Raw genomic sequence first — 14924 nt, 5'->3', positions numbered from 1 at the left:
ATTCTGCCCAGATCTATAGATACCATTTTTCCCACAATTGAACATAAGCCCGTAAGACATAGGAGCAGAATTAGGCCATTCAGCCCATTCCAAAATGGCTGATTTATTATCTTCCTCAACCCCATTCTCTCCCCATAACCATTGACACCCTTACTAATCAATAACCTATCAACTTCTGCTTTAAATGTACCCAATATACTCTAGCTGTCGGCAACAATGAATTCCACAGATTCACTATTACATGATAACTCTTGCTGTCAAGACTTACAAGCCTTTTGATGTGAACGTTTGCCTTGTGTTAGGTTTGGACTATGTGAGCCATGAGGACATCCTGCCTTACAGTTCGTCGGATAAAAGTCCCATCCAGCACGAGTTGTTCGATAGATTTCTCTCATATGACTCGGCAAAAGGTTGGTTAAAGTTTGTGCTGTGTGCAGGCATGAGTCAGCTTTGCAGTGTTAGCTTCTCGTTTGAAGCTGCAAGTTTCTCTGTTTTCAAGGTGACTCAGGTTGATTTGTTTTGCCCTTGTATTACTGTGAGCAAAAGATTGAAACAAAGCAGAGCTGTAATAGACAATGTGGGAGGAAGACTGAAAGGGAGCTGTTTCTGCTTGGTTCAGATTGCAGTTCCTTTGTCATTCAAATCCATGAATCCCATCCATTTGGTGAGATGAACTGTACAACTCACAATTAATCACAATGAAGGATTTACTGATGGCCTATAGAAATGTTGTGGGCCTAGGTTTGATCATGGTCAAGCTCCTGCCACATAGGCGAGTCAACCCAATTTTCTCTGCATTCACATTAGCAGTGTGAACTAATGGGGTAAAGCAGGCCAGGTCCCAAATGAGTCATGTACAGGATTGGGCTTGAGTGATGTTCCATATAGCTCAATTACTTGACACTTGATGGTGCCAGGTACCATAAGATATAGGAGCAGTATTATGCCATTTGGCCCATTGAGTCTGCTCCACCATTTCATCATAGTTGATCCGTTTCCCTCTCAGCCTCAATCTCCTGCCTTCTCCCATAATTGTTCATGCCCTGACTGTTCAAGAAGTTCTCAACTTCTGCGTTACATATAATCAATGACTTGGTCTCCACAGCTGTATGTGGCATTGAATTCTATAGATCCACCACTCTCTGGCTAAAGAAATTCCTCCTCATCTCTGTTGTGAGGCTGTGTCCTCTGGTCTTCGACTTCCCCAATATAGGAAACATCCTCTCCACATCCACTCTGTAGAGGCCTTTCAATATTGAATGGGTTTCAGTGATATCCCCCCATTCTTCTGAATTTCAGTGAGTAAAGACCCAGAACCATCAAATGCTCCTCATATGATAAACCTATCAATCCCAGAATAATTTGCATAAACCTCCTTTGAACCCTTTCAATGTTAGCACACTCTTTCTTAGGAAAGGAGCCCAAAACTACTCTCAGTACTCCTTGAGGCCTCACACTGCCTTACAAAGCCTCAACATTATGTCCTTACTTTTATATTCTAGTCCTCTCAAAATGAATGCTAACATTGCATTTGCCTTCCTCATCACCAACTCAACTTGCAAATTAACCTTTAGGGAACTCTGCACGAGGACTACCAGGTCCCTTTGCATCTCAAATTTTTGAATTTTCTTACCATTTAGAAAATAGTCCATGCCTTTATTTCTTCTACCAATGTGCATGACCATATACTTCCCGACATTGTATTCCATCTGCCACTTCTTTGCCCATTCTCCTAATCTGTAGCTTCTGTGTTTCCTCAACACTACCTGCCCCTCCACCTATCTTCGTATTGTCGGCAAACTCGTCCACAAAGCCATCAATTCCATTATCCAAAGCATTGACATATAATGTAAAAGGAAGCGGTGCCAACACAGACTCCTGTGGAACAGCACTAGTCACTGGCAGCCAACCAGAAAAAGTCCCCTTTATTCCCACTCTTTGCCTCCTGCCAATCGGCCACTGTTTTATCCACACTAGTATATGTCTTGTAATATCATGGGCTCTTGTTCAGTGGCCTTATATGTGGCACCTTTTCAAAGGCCTTCTGAAAATCCAAGTACACTGCATCAACTGATTCTCCTTTGTCTATCCCACTTTTTATTTCTTCAAGGAATTCCAACTGATTTATCAGGTAAGATTCTCCCTTAGGAAATCATGCTGACTTGGGTGTATTTTATCATGTGCTCCAAGTACCCCAAAACCACATCCTTAACAATTGACTCTTAACACCTTCCCAACTACTGAGGTCAGACTACATGGCCTATAATTTCCTTTCTTTTGCCTCTCTCCCTTACTGAAGAGTGGAGTGATGTTTTCCACTCCTCCAGAACCATGCCAGAATCAATTGATTCTTGAAATATCATTACTAATGCCTCCAAAATCTCTTCAGCCACCTCTTTCAGAACCTCTAGGGCGTAGACTATCTGGTCCATGTGACTTACCTACCTTCAGACCTTTCTGTTTTCCAAGCACTTTCTTCCCAGTAACTGGCAACTTCACTCAGTAAAGTTTTGTTCCCTGACATAATTGAATTTTCAGCATACTGCTAGTGTCTTCTACAGTGAAGAGTGGTGCAAAATACTTACTCAGTTCGTCTGCCATTTCATGTCTCCCGTTAGTACCCCTGCAGCATTTATTTTCAGGAGTCCAATACCTACTCTTGCCTTTACACTTCGTATATTTAAAGAAATTTTAATCCTATTGGCCAGCTTGCCTTTGTATTCCATCTTTTAGAACCATAGAACATTGCAGCACAGAAACAGGCCTTTTGGCCCTTCTTGGCTGTGCCGAACCATTTTTCTGCCTAGTCCCACTGACCTGCACCTGAACCAAGGTTCCTTATCCTTATTCACTTTTCCTTTAATCCTGACAGGAGCATTCAAACTCTGCATTCTCAAAATTTCTCCTTTGAAGGCCTCCCACTTACCAACGACATCCTTGCCAGCGAACAACCTGTCCCAATCCATGCTTTTTAGATCCTTTCTCATTTCTTTAAATTTGGCCTTTTTCCAGTTTAGAACCTCAACCCAAGGACCAGATCTATCTTTATCCATGATCAAGTTGAAACTAATGATGTTATGATCACTGGAATCAAAGTGTTCCCCTACACACACTTCCATCACCTGGCCTAACTTGTGTGAATAGGTTGTGTGAATTCGGCCTTTTTTCCTTGGAGCGACGGAGGATGAGAGGTGACCTGATAGAAGTGTACAATATGATGAGAGGCATTGATCGTGTGAATAGTCAGAGGCTTTTTCCCAGGGCTGAAATGGTTGCTGCAAGAGGCCACAGGTTTAATGTGCTGGGGAGTAGGTAAAGAGGAGATGTCAGGGGTAAATTTATTTACTCAGAGAGTGGTGAGTGCGTGGAGTGGGCTGCTGGCAACGGTGGTGGAGACGGATACGATAGGGTCTTTTAAGAGACTTTTGGATAGGTACATGGAGCTTAGTAAAATAGAAGGCTATAGGTAAGCCTAGTAATTTCTAAGTTAGGGACATGTTCGGCACAACTTTGTAGGCTGAAGGGCCTGTATTGTGCTGTTGGTTTTCTATGTTTCTATTACTTTGTAGGCTAGAGCCCAAGATGGAGCTGACTAGATTTACTACCTTCTGCAGCTTCTTTCGGTCCTGTTGCAGTAGCCCCTCCATACCAGACAGTGATACAGCCTGTCAGAATGCTCTCCATGGTATAGCTATAGAAGTTTTTGAGTGTATTTGTTGACATACCAAATCTCTTCAAACTTGTAATAAAGTATAGCGGCTGTCTTGCCTTCTTTATGACTACATCAATATGTTGGGACCAGGTTAGATCCTCAGAGATCTTGACACCTAGGAACTTGAAGCTGCTCACTTTCTCCATTTCTGATCCCTCTTTGAAGGTTGGTATGTGTTCCTTCATCTTACCCTTGGTGAAGTCCACAATCAGCTCTTACGTCTTACTGAGCCATTGCACAACACTGAATCCAGAATAGCTGGTCCTCTAGTGGGCTCAACCATGGGCGCTCTGAAAGTCATCTCGTACGCATTCTAGAAATTCCACCTCTTGGAATCCAGCACCAACCTGATATTCCCAATCAACCTGCATATTGAAATTCCCCATGACTATCATGACATTGCCCTTTTAACATGCATTTTCTATCTCCAATTGTAATTTGTAGACGACCTGTTTGCAACTGTTCGGTGGTCTGTAAATTAAAAAAAACTTTCATCAGGGTCTTTTTACCCTTGTAGTTACTAGCTCTACCCACAAAGATTCTTCACCTTCTGACCCTGTGCCACCTCTTTCTAATGATTTGATTTGATTTTTTTACCAAGAGAGCCACGCCACCCCCCATCTACCTGCCAGTCCTTTTGATACAATGTGTAACCTTGGATGTTAAGCTCCCAGCTATAATCTTTCAATCACAATTCAGAGATACCCACATCATAAATGCTAGTCTGTAACTGTGCTACAAGTTCATTTACCTTATTCTGTATGCTATGTGCATATGTAACAACTTCAGTCCTGTATTCATCACCCTTCTTGATTTAATCCCCATGTACATTACAACTCATCCTGTTGACTGCAATTTTGCCCTATCATCAGCCTCTCCTTGCTGGCAGTCTCACTGCCACTGTTTAAAATAACTACTCATCCCACTGCCAAATTAGTTTAACCCTTCCTGAACAGCTGTAGCAGCCCTGCCTCCTCAGGTTCATCTGTAACCTGTCCCTTTTGTACAGGTCATCCATTCCCCAGATGAGATCCCAGTGGTCCAGAAATCTGAACTCCTGCCCACCGCACCCCCCACCCAGTTCCTCAGCCACACATTCACCTGCCAAATTCTCTTATGGTCCTATGTCTCCTATGTGTGCTCCTATGTTTTATGATCTTCTAATGGTCCTGGTTTCACCTATCAAATGGCATTTCCTCCTCTCCCCCCACCTTCTTACTCTGACTTCTCCCCTTTCATTCCAATCGTGAAGAAAGATCTTGGCCTGAAAAGTTGGCTGTTTACTCTTTTCCATAGATGCTGTCTGGCCAGCTGAGTACCTCCAGCATTTTTTGTGTGTTGCTTTGGGTATTTGTGTGGGTGTGTGACTACCAGTTATCTGAATGTTGAAGCTGGTATGTGAGTTAGGGTGACTACCAGTTATCTGACCGTTGAGGGTGGTGTGTGGGTTTGGGTGGGTACCCGTTATCTGACCTTTGAAGGTGGTGTGTTGGTAAGGTGGGTACCAGTCATCTGACCGTTGAGGGTGGTGTGTGGGTTAGGGTGGGTACCAGTTATCTGACCGTTGAGGGTGGTGTGTGGGTTAGGGTGAGTACCAGATATCTGCCCATTGAGGGTGGTATGTTTGTGCGTGGGTACCAGTTATCTGACAGTTGAGGGTGGTCTGTTGTTTAGGGTGGGTACCCGTTATCTGACCTTTGAGGGTGGTGTGTTGGTAAGGTGGTTACCAGTTATCTGACTGTTGAGCGTGGTATGTGGGTTAGGGTGCGTACCAGTTATCTGACCGTTGAGGGTGGTCTGTTGTTTAGGGTGGGTACCCGTTATCTGACCTTTGAGGGTGGTATGTGGGTTAGGGTGCGTACCAGTTATCTGACTGTTGAGCGTGGTATGTGGGTTAGGGTGCGTACCAGTTATCTGACCGTTGAGGGTGGTGTGTGGATTAGGGTGGGTACCAGTTATCTGACCGTTGAGGGTGGTGTGTAGGTTAGGGTGGGTACCAGTTATAGATAATAGATAATAGACAATAGGTGCAGAAGTAGACCATTCGGCCCCTCGAGTCTGCACCACCATTCTGAGATCATGGCTGATCATTCACTATCAATACCCAGTCCCTGCCTTGTCCCCATATCCCTTGATTCCCCTATCCATCAGATATCTATCTAGCTCCTTCTTGAAAGCATCCAGAGAATTGGCCTCCACCATCTTCCGAGGCAGTGCATTCCACACCTCCACAACTCTCAGGAAAAGAAGAAGTTCTTCCTCAACTCTGTTTTAAATAACTGACCTCTTATTCTCAATCCATGCCCTCTGGTACTGGACTCTCCCAACATCTGGAACATATTTCCTGCCTCAATCCTATCAAATCCTTTAATTATCTTAAACGTTTCAATCAGATCCCCTCTCAATCTCCTCAATTCCAGCGTGTACAAGCCCAATCTCTCCAATCTCTCTGCGTAAGACAGCCCTGCCATCCCAGGAATCAACCTAGTGAATCTACGCTGCACTTCCTCAATTGCCAGAATGTCCTTCCTCAAACCTGGAGACCAAAACTGTACACAATATTCCAGGTGTGGTCTCACCAGGGCCCTGTACAAATGCAAAAGGACATCCTTGCTCTTGTACTCAATTCCCCTTGTAATAAAGGCCAACATTCCATTTGCCCTCTTCACTGCCTGTTGCACTTGCTCATTCACCTTCATTGACTGATGAACTAGGACTCCTAGGTCTCTTTGCATTTCTCCCTTACCTAACTCTACACCGTACAGACAATACTCTGCCCTCTTGTTCCTACTTCCAAAGTGGATAACTTCACATTTATTCACATTGAATGACATCTGCCAAGTATCTGCCCACTCACCCAGCCTATCCAAGTCTCCCTGTATTCTCCTAACGTCCTCTTCGCATGTCACACTGCCACCCAGTTTAGTATCGTCAGCGAACTTGCTGATATAGTTTTCAATGCCCTCATCTAAATCGTAAAGAGCTGTGGTCCCAATACAGAGCCCTGTGGTACCCCAGTAGTCACCTCCAGCCAGTCCGAGAAACACCCATTCACTGCTACCCTTTGCTTTCTATCTGCCAACCAGTTTTCTATCCATGTTGAAACCCTGCCTCCAATGCCATGAGCTCTGATTTTACTCTCCAATCTCCTATGTGGCACCTTATCGAATGCCTTCTGAAAATCTAGGTACACAACATCCACTCCTTACCCTCATCTAACATCCCTGTTACACCCTCAAAAAACTCCAACAGATTACTCAAGCTTATCTGACCGTTGAGGGTGGTGTGTGGGTTAGGGTGGGTACCAGTTATCTGACCGTTGAGGGTGGTGTGTGGGTTAGGGTGGGTACCAGTTATCTGACCATTGAGGGTGGTGTGTGGGTTAGGGTGGGTACCAGTTATCTGACTGTTGAGAGTGGTGTGTGGGTTAGGGTGGGTACCAGTTATCTGACCATTGAGGGTGGTGTGTGGGTTAGGGTGGGTACCAGTTATCTGACCGTTGAGGGTGGTGTGTGGGTTAGGGTGGGTACCAGTTATCTGACCGTTGAGGGTGGTGTGTGGGTACCAGTTATCTGACCGTTGAGGGTGGTGTGTGGGTTAGGGTGGGTACCAGTTATCTGACCATTGAGGGTGGTGTGTGGGTACCAGTTATCTGACCATTGAGGGTGGTGTGTGGGTTAGGGTGGGTACCAGTTATCTGACCGTTGAGGGTGGTGTGTGGGTTAGAGTGGGTATCAGTTATCTGACAGTTGAGGGTGGTGTGTGGGTTAGAGTGGGTATCAGTTATCTGACCGTTGAGGGTGGTGTGTGGGTTAGGGTGGGTACCAGTTATCTCACCGTTGAGGATGGTGTGTGGGTTAGGGTGGGTACCAGTTATCTGACCATTGAGGGTGGTGTGTGGGTACCAGTTATCTGACCGTTGAGGGTGGTGTGTGGGTTAGGGTGGGTACCAGTTATCTGACCATTGAGGGTGGTGTGTGGGTACCAGTTATCTGACCGTTGAGGGTGGTGTGTGGGTTAGGGTGGGTACCAGTTATCTGACCGTTGAGGGTGGTGTGTGGGTTAGGGTGGGTACCAGTTATCTGACCGTTGAGGGTGGTGTGTGGGTTAGGGTGGGTACCAGTTATCTGACCGTTGAGAGTGGTGTGTGGGTTAGGGTGGGTACCAGTTATCTGACCGTTGAGGGTGGTGTGTGGGTTAGGGTGGGTACCAGTTATCTGACCGTTGAGGGTGGTGTGTGGGTTAGGGTGGGTACCAGTTATCTGACCGTTGAGGGTTGTGTGTGGGTTAGGGTGGGTACCAGTTATCTGACCGTTGAGGGTGGTGTGTGGGTTAGGGTGGGTACCAGTTATCTGACCATTGAGGGTGGTGTGTGGGTTAGGGTGGGTACCAGTTATCTGACCGTTGAGCGTGGTTGTAGGTTAGGGTGGGTACCAGTTATCTGACCGTTGAGGGTGGTGTGTGGGTTAGGGTGGGTACCAGTTATCTGACCGTTGAGGGTGGTGTGTGGGTTAGGGTGGGTACCAGTTATCTGACCGTTGAGGGTGGTGTGTGGGTTAGGGTGGGTACCAGTTATCTGACCGTTGAGGGTGGTATGTGGGTTAGGGTGGGTACCAGTTATCTGACCGTTGAGAGTGGTGTGTGGGTTAGGGTGGGTACCAGTTATCTCACCGTTGAGGGTGGTGTGTGGGTTAGGGTGGGTACCAGTTATCTGACCATTGAGGGTGGTGTGTGGGTACCAGTTATCTGACCGTTGAGGGTGGTGTGTGGGTTAGGGTGGGTATCAGTTATCTGACCGTTGAGGGTGGTATGTGGGTTAGGGTGGGTACCAGTTATCTGACTGTTGAGAGTGGTGTGTGGGTTAGGGTGGGTACCAGTTATCTGACCGTTGAGAGTGGTGTGTGGGTTAGGGTGGGTACCAGTTATCTGACCGTTGAGGGTGGTGTGTGGGTTAGGGTGGGTACCAGTTATCTGACCGTTGAGGGTGGTGTGTGGGTTAGGGTGGGTACCAGTTATCTGACCGTTGAGAGTGGTGTGTGGGTTAGGGTGGGTACCAGTTATCTGACCGTTGAGGGTGGTGTGTGGGTTAGGGTGGGTACCAGTTATCTGACCGTTGAGGGTGGTGTGTGGGTTAGGGTGGGTACCAGTTATCTGACCGTTGAGGGTGGTGTGTGGGTTAGGGTGGGTACCAGTTATCTGACCGTTGAGGGTGGTGTGTGGATTAGGGTGGGTACCAGTTATCTGACCGTTGAGGGTGGTGTGTGGGTTAGGGTGGGTACCAGTTATCTGACCGTTGAGGGTGGTGTGTGGGTTAGGGTGGGTACCAGTTATCTGACCGTTGAGGGTGGTGTGTGGGTTAGGGTGGGTACCAGTTATCTGACCGTTGAGGGTGGTGTGTGGGTTAGGGTGGGTACCAGTTATCTGACCGTTGAGAGTGGTGTGTGGGTTAGGGTGGGTACCAGTTATCTGACCGTTGAGGGTGGTGTGTGGGTTAGGGTGGGTACCAGTTATCTGACCGTTGAGGGTGGTGTGTGGGTTAGGGTGGGTACCAGTTATCTGACCGTTGAGGGTGGTGTGTGGGTTAGGGTGGGTACCAGTTATCTGACCGTTGAGGGTGGTGTGTGGATTAGGGTGGGTACCAGTTATCTGACCGTTGAGGGTGGTGTGTGGGTTAGGGTGGGTACCAGTTATCTGACCGTTGAGGGTGGTGTGTGGGTTAGGGTGGGTACCAGTTATCTGACCGTTGAGAGTGGTGTGTGGGTTAGGGTGGGTACCAGTTATCTGACCGTTGAGGGTGGTGTGTGGGTTAGTGTGGGTACCAGTTATCTGACCGTTGAGGGTGGTGTGTGGGTTAGGGTGGGTACCAGTTATCTGACCGTTGAGGGTTGTGTGTGGGTTAGGGTGGGTACCAGTTATCTGACCGTTGAGGGTGGTGTGTGGGTACCAGTTATCTGACCGTTGAGGGTGGTGTGTGGGTTAGGGTGGGTACCAGTTATCTGACCGTTGAGGGTGGTGTGTGGGTTAGGGTGGGTACCAGTTATCTGACCGTTGAGGGTGGTGTGTAGGTTAGGGTGGGTACCAGTTATCTGACCGTTGAGGGTGGTGTGTGGGTTAGGGTGGGTACCAGTTATCTGACCATTGAGGGTGGTGTGTGGGTACCAGTAATCTGACCGTTGAGGGTGGTGTGTGGGTTAGGGTGGGTACCAGTTATCTGACCGTTGAGCGTGGTTGTAGGTTAGGGTGGGTACCAGTTATCTGACCGTTGAGGGTGGTGTGTGGGTTAGGGTGGGTACCAGTTATCTGACCGTTGAGGGTGGTGTGTGGGTTAGGGTGGGTACCAGTTATCTGACCGTTGAGGGTGGTATGTGGGTTAGGGTGGGTACCAGTTATCTGACCGTTGAGAGTGGTGTGTGGGTTAGGGTGGGTGCCAGTTATCTCACCGTTGAGGGTGGTGTGTGGGTTAGGGTGGGTACCAGTTATCTGACCATTGAGGGTGGTGTGTGGGTACCAGTTATCTGACCGTTGAGGGTGGTGTGTGGGTTAGGGTGGGTATCAGTTATCTGACCGTTGAGGGTGGTATGTGGGTTAGGGTGGGTACCAGTTATCTGACTGTTGAGAGTGGTGTGTGGGTTAGGGTGGGTACCAGTTATCTGACCGTTGAGAGTGGTGTGTGGGTTAGGGTGGGTACCAGTTATCTGACCGTTGAGGGTGGTGTGTGGGTTAGGGTGGGTACCAGTTATCTGACCGTTGAGGGTGGTGTGTGGGTTAGGGTGGGTACCAGTTATCTGACCGTTGAGAGTGGTGTGTGGGTTAGGGTGGGTACCAGTTATCTCACCGTTGAGGGTGGTGTGTGGGTTAGGGTGGGTACCAGTTATCTGACCATTGAGGGTGGTGTGTGGGTACCAGTTATCTGACCGTTGAGGGTGGTGTGTGGGTTAGGGTGGGTATCAGTTATCTGACCGTTGAGGGTGGTATGTGGGTTAGTGTGGGTACCAGTTATCTGACTGTTGAGAGTGGTGTGTGGGTTAGGGTGGGTACCAGTTATCTGACCGTTGAGAGTGGTGTGTGGGTTAGGGTGGGTACCAGTTATCTGACCGTTGAGGGTGGTGTGTGGGTTAGGGTGGGTACCAGTTATCTGACCGTTGAGGGTGGTGTGTGGGTTAGGGTGGGTACCAGTTATCTGACCGTTGAGAGTGGTGTGTGGGTTAGGGTGGGTACCAGTTATCTGACCGTTGAGGGTGGTGTGTGGGTTAGGGTGGGTACCAGTTATCTGACCGTTGAGGGTGGTGTGTGGGTTAGGGTGGGTACCAGTTATCTGACCGTTGAGGGTGGTGTGTGGATTAGGGTGGGTACCAGTTATCTGACCGTTGAGAGTGGTGTGTGGGTTAGGGTGGGTACCAGTTATCTGACCGTTGAGGGTGGAGTGTGGGTTAGGGTGGGTACCAGTTATCTGACCGTTGAGGGTGGTATTTGGGTTAGGGTGGGTACCAGTTATCTGACAGTTGAGGGTGGTATGTGGGTTAGGGTGGGTACCAGTTATCTGACCGTTGAGGGTGGTGTGTGGGTTAGGGTGGGTACCAGTTATCTGACCGTTGAGAGTGGTGTGTGGGTTAGGGTGGGTACCAGTTATCTGACCGTTGAGGGTGGTGTGTGGGTTAGGGTGGGTACCAGTTATCTGACCATTGAGGGTGGTGTGTGGGTTAGGGTGGGTACCAGTTATCTGACCGTTGAGGGTGGTGTGTGGATTAGGGTGGGTACCAGTTATCTGACCGTTGAGAGTGGTGTGTGGGTTAGGGTGGGTACCAGTTATCTGACCGTTGAGGGTGGTGTGTGGGTTAGGGTGGGTACCAGTTATCTGACCGTTGAGGGTGGTGTGTGGGTTAGGGTGGGTACCAGTTATCTGACCGTTGAGGGTGGTGTGTGGATTAGGGTGGGTACCAGTTATCTGACTGTTGAGAGTGGTGTGTGGGTTAGGGTGGGTACCAGTTATCTGACCGTTGAGGGTGGTGTGTGGGTTAGGGTGGGTACCAGTTATCTGACCGTTGAGGGTGGTGTGTGGGTTAGGGTGGGTACCAGTTATCTGACCGTTGAGGGTGGTGTGTGGATTAGGGTGGGTACCAGTTATCTGACTGTTGAGAGTGGTGTGTGGGTTAGGGTGGGTACCAGTTATCTGACCGTTGAGGGTGGTGTGTGGGTTAGGGTGGGTACCAGTTATCTGACCGTTGAGAGTGGTGTGTGGGTTAGGGTGGGTACCAGTTATCTGACTGTTGAGCGTGGTATTTGGGTTAGGGTGGGTACCAGTTATCTGACAGTTGAGGGTGGTATGTGGGTTAGGGTGGGTACCAGTTATCTGACCGTTGAGGGTGGTGTGTGGGTTAGGGTGGGTACCAGTTATCTGACCGTTGAGGGTGGTGTGTGGGTTAGGGTGGGTACCAGTTATCTGACCGTTGAGGGTGGTGTGTGGGTTAGGGTGGGTACCAGTTATCTGACCGTTGAGGGTGGTGTGTGGGTTAGGGTGGGTACCAGTTATCTGACCATTGAGGGTGGTGCGTGGGTGGTGTGTGGGTACCAGTTATCTGACCGTTGAGGGTGGTGTGTGGATTAGGGTGGGTACCAGTTATCTGACCGTTGAGGGTGGTGTGTGGGTTAGGGTGGGTACCAGTTATCTGACCGTTGAGGGTGGTGTGTGGGTTAGGGTGGGTATCAGTTATCTGACCGTTGAGGGTGGTGTGTGGGTTAGGGTGGGTACCAGTTATCTGACCGTTGAGGGTGGTGTGTGGGTTAGGGTGGGTATCAGTTATCTGACCGTTGAGGGTGGTGTGTGGGTTAGGGTGGGTACCAGTTATCTGACCGTTGAGGGTGGTGTGTGGGTTAGGGTGGGTACCAGTTATCTGACCATTGAGGGTGGTTGTAGGTTAGGGTGGGTACCAGTTATCTGACCGTTGAGGGTGGTGTGTGGGTTAGGGTGGGTACCAGTTATCTGACAGTTGAGGGTGGTATGTGGGTTATTGTACATGGGTTCATTGTTCAGAAAATTGATGGCAGAGGGGAAGAATCCTTTCCTAAAATGTTGAGTATCTGCCTTCAAACTCCTGTACTCCTCCCTGATGATAACAATGAGAAAAGGGCTTGTCCCAGGCTGCCAGGACCCTTCATGATGGATGCCACATTCTTGAGGCATCGCCTTCTGATGATGTCCTCTGGTGGGGAGGCGAGTGTCCGTGATGGAGCTGGCTGAGCTTGCAATCCTCGGCATGTTTTTTCCAATCGTGTGCAGTAACCCTTCCTTACCAGGTGGTGTTGCAACCGGTTAGAATGCTCTCCATGGTATATCTGTTGAAATTTGTCATTCTTTGGTGACTTTACAGTGGAGATATGCTTCAGGCTGTGTTGGTTCTTGTAAGAGCAATGGTGAGAAAGCTGGCATACACTTAAATTTCTGGATGAAATGAGTTTGTACAATCATTTCCAGTTTGTTTGTCCTGATGCACTGAATTTTTGATTAATCTACTGCATTATTTAATCCTCAACCCCTCCCTCCACCCCCAGCTCTGCCATTTGTAGCCAGAGACACATTGCGTGCATGGCAGGAGAAGAACCATCCCTGGCTGGAACTGTCTGATGTTCATCGAGAAACAACTGAGAACATTCGGGTCACAGTTATACCCTTCTACATGGGCATGCGGGTAAGGGTCACAGTTATACCCTTCTACATGGGCATGCGGGTAAGGGTCAGTTAGACCCTCCTACATGGGCATGCGGTTAAGGGTCACAGTTATACCCTTCTACGTGGGCATGCGGGTAAGGGTCACAGTTATATCATTCTACGTGGACATGCGGGTAAGGGTCACAATTATAACATTCTACCTGGGCATGCGGGTAAAGCTGTGCGACCTTTACTGAACATGCAAAGTCAGGAGACATACTCTTGAGTTTAATTTTACACTTTGGAATTTGTGGTTTAGTATCACTCCAGCACATGGTTTCGTATCTTCCATTGAAAGAGCTGAAGTACGCGAGGGTCGACTGGGCAAGAGTAAGAGGATTTTGGGGAGAGCCTGCACTTACTGAGTGGGTGAGGAGGCACTAGGTAGGAAGAGTTGGAGAGGGCTCAGTCATTTCACTGAGGAGGTGGATGGGGGAAGATGAACTGAATTATGCAGGAGAGTTGGCTGTGATTACTCCAAAAAAAAGTGCTTGAGAGATCTGGAGCAGAGAGAAAGGTGTTCTTTGAAAGATCGGCAGAAGAGCCTCTTACCGTGTTGTGTCTTTAAATAAATAAATAGATCAGAGACTCTGCCACCAATGGGAACAGAGTATCGTGACAGCACAACTCTGGACCAGGGGAAATGATGTAGTGGAGAGTGACATAGTAGATGGAGTGGGTGGGTATGACTGACTGGAAGGTGAGGTATTGAATATAAAATCCTACAAGTAAGTGTGATCATGGTAAGCTGGTTGCAGGGAGTGGCTGGAATTTGTGAAGCACAAAGGCCAGAAAATATAAACATGAGATTCTGCAAATGCTGGATATCCAGAGTAACACACACAAAATAGTCGGTGACTACGGAGAGGAATAAAGAGTCAGTATTTCATGCCGAGGAAATATGTTGCTGAAACATTTTATCCATATTTCTCCTTGTCTGCTTGAGACGGTTTAAAATGTTGCTTGTCAATGTGTTGTTTTTTTTACTGTACAAATGTTGTTGGGTAGGCATTGTAGCAGCTGGTATTGGGGTGGTTGGAGGGTATACCTTTCAGGTGGTGGGGCAGACGGACATAGATAGGTTTACTCTTCAGGAGTATGGTAGCTGGAGCAGATGCCGCACATACATACATCCTCTATTTAACCCAGGACTGGAGGAAGTTTGTCTTTTTGCTGCTAGAGCAAGGTTAGGGAGGAATTATTAATTATAGTCATACTGGCTCCAGAAATGTGCTCCCCTTAAATAATTTCTGCACACCTTTGTTTTTTTTAATATATTGCCTGTGTTACATACCCCGTAACAAGTTAAAAAGGACCAGCAGAAATGGACACACCTGGAGTCTGAGTCTTCCGTTATAAACACTATCTTATTAGCAATTACGTGATAAAGTAATGTAAAAATAGGATGAGGCAAACAGGTTAGCAGAGTATATGCATATATAAGTGAGTAAATAAAGTTCCCAAGCCTCTCCCAGCTCAGGTGATAAATGATACAGTCTTACAATG

At 47.9% G+C, this 14924-nt stretch overlaps 1 protein-coding gene across 2 annotated transcripts in view; it reads left to right on the top strand.

Moving 5' to 3' along the window:
• The window catches only part of poldip2 (polymerase (DNA-directed), delta interacting protein 2), a 65043-nt gene that overhangs the window by 28601 nt on the left and 21518 nt on the right, over window positions 1–14924 (top strand). For both annotated transcript variants that reach the window (XM_059973748.1, XM_059973747.1), the window contains exons 6-7: window positions 303–410; window positions 13262–13398. In XM_059973748.1, coding sequence (XP_059829731.1) covers window positions 303–410; window positions 13262–13398 — 245 coding nt within the window. The remainder of the gene's footprint in view (window positions 1–302; window positions 411–13261; window positions 13399–14924) is intronic.

The sequence above is a fragment of the Hypanus sabinus genome, chromosome 6 (genome assembly GCF_030144855.1).
Source record: "Hypanus sabinus isolate sHypSab1 chromosome 6, sHypSab1.hap1, whole genome shotgun sequence".
NCBI lineage: Eukaryota > Metazoa > Chordata > Chondrichthyes > Myliobatiformes > Dasyatidae > Hypanus > Hypanus sabinus.
The sequence above is the reverse complement of the archived record's forward strand: the minus strand, read 5'-3'. Positions and strand labels throughout refer to the sequence as shown.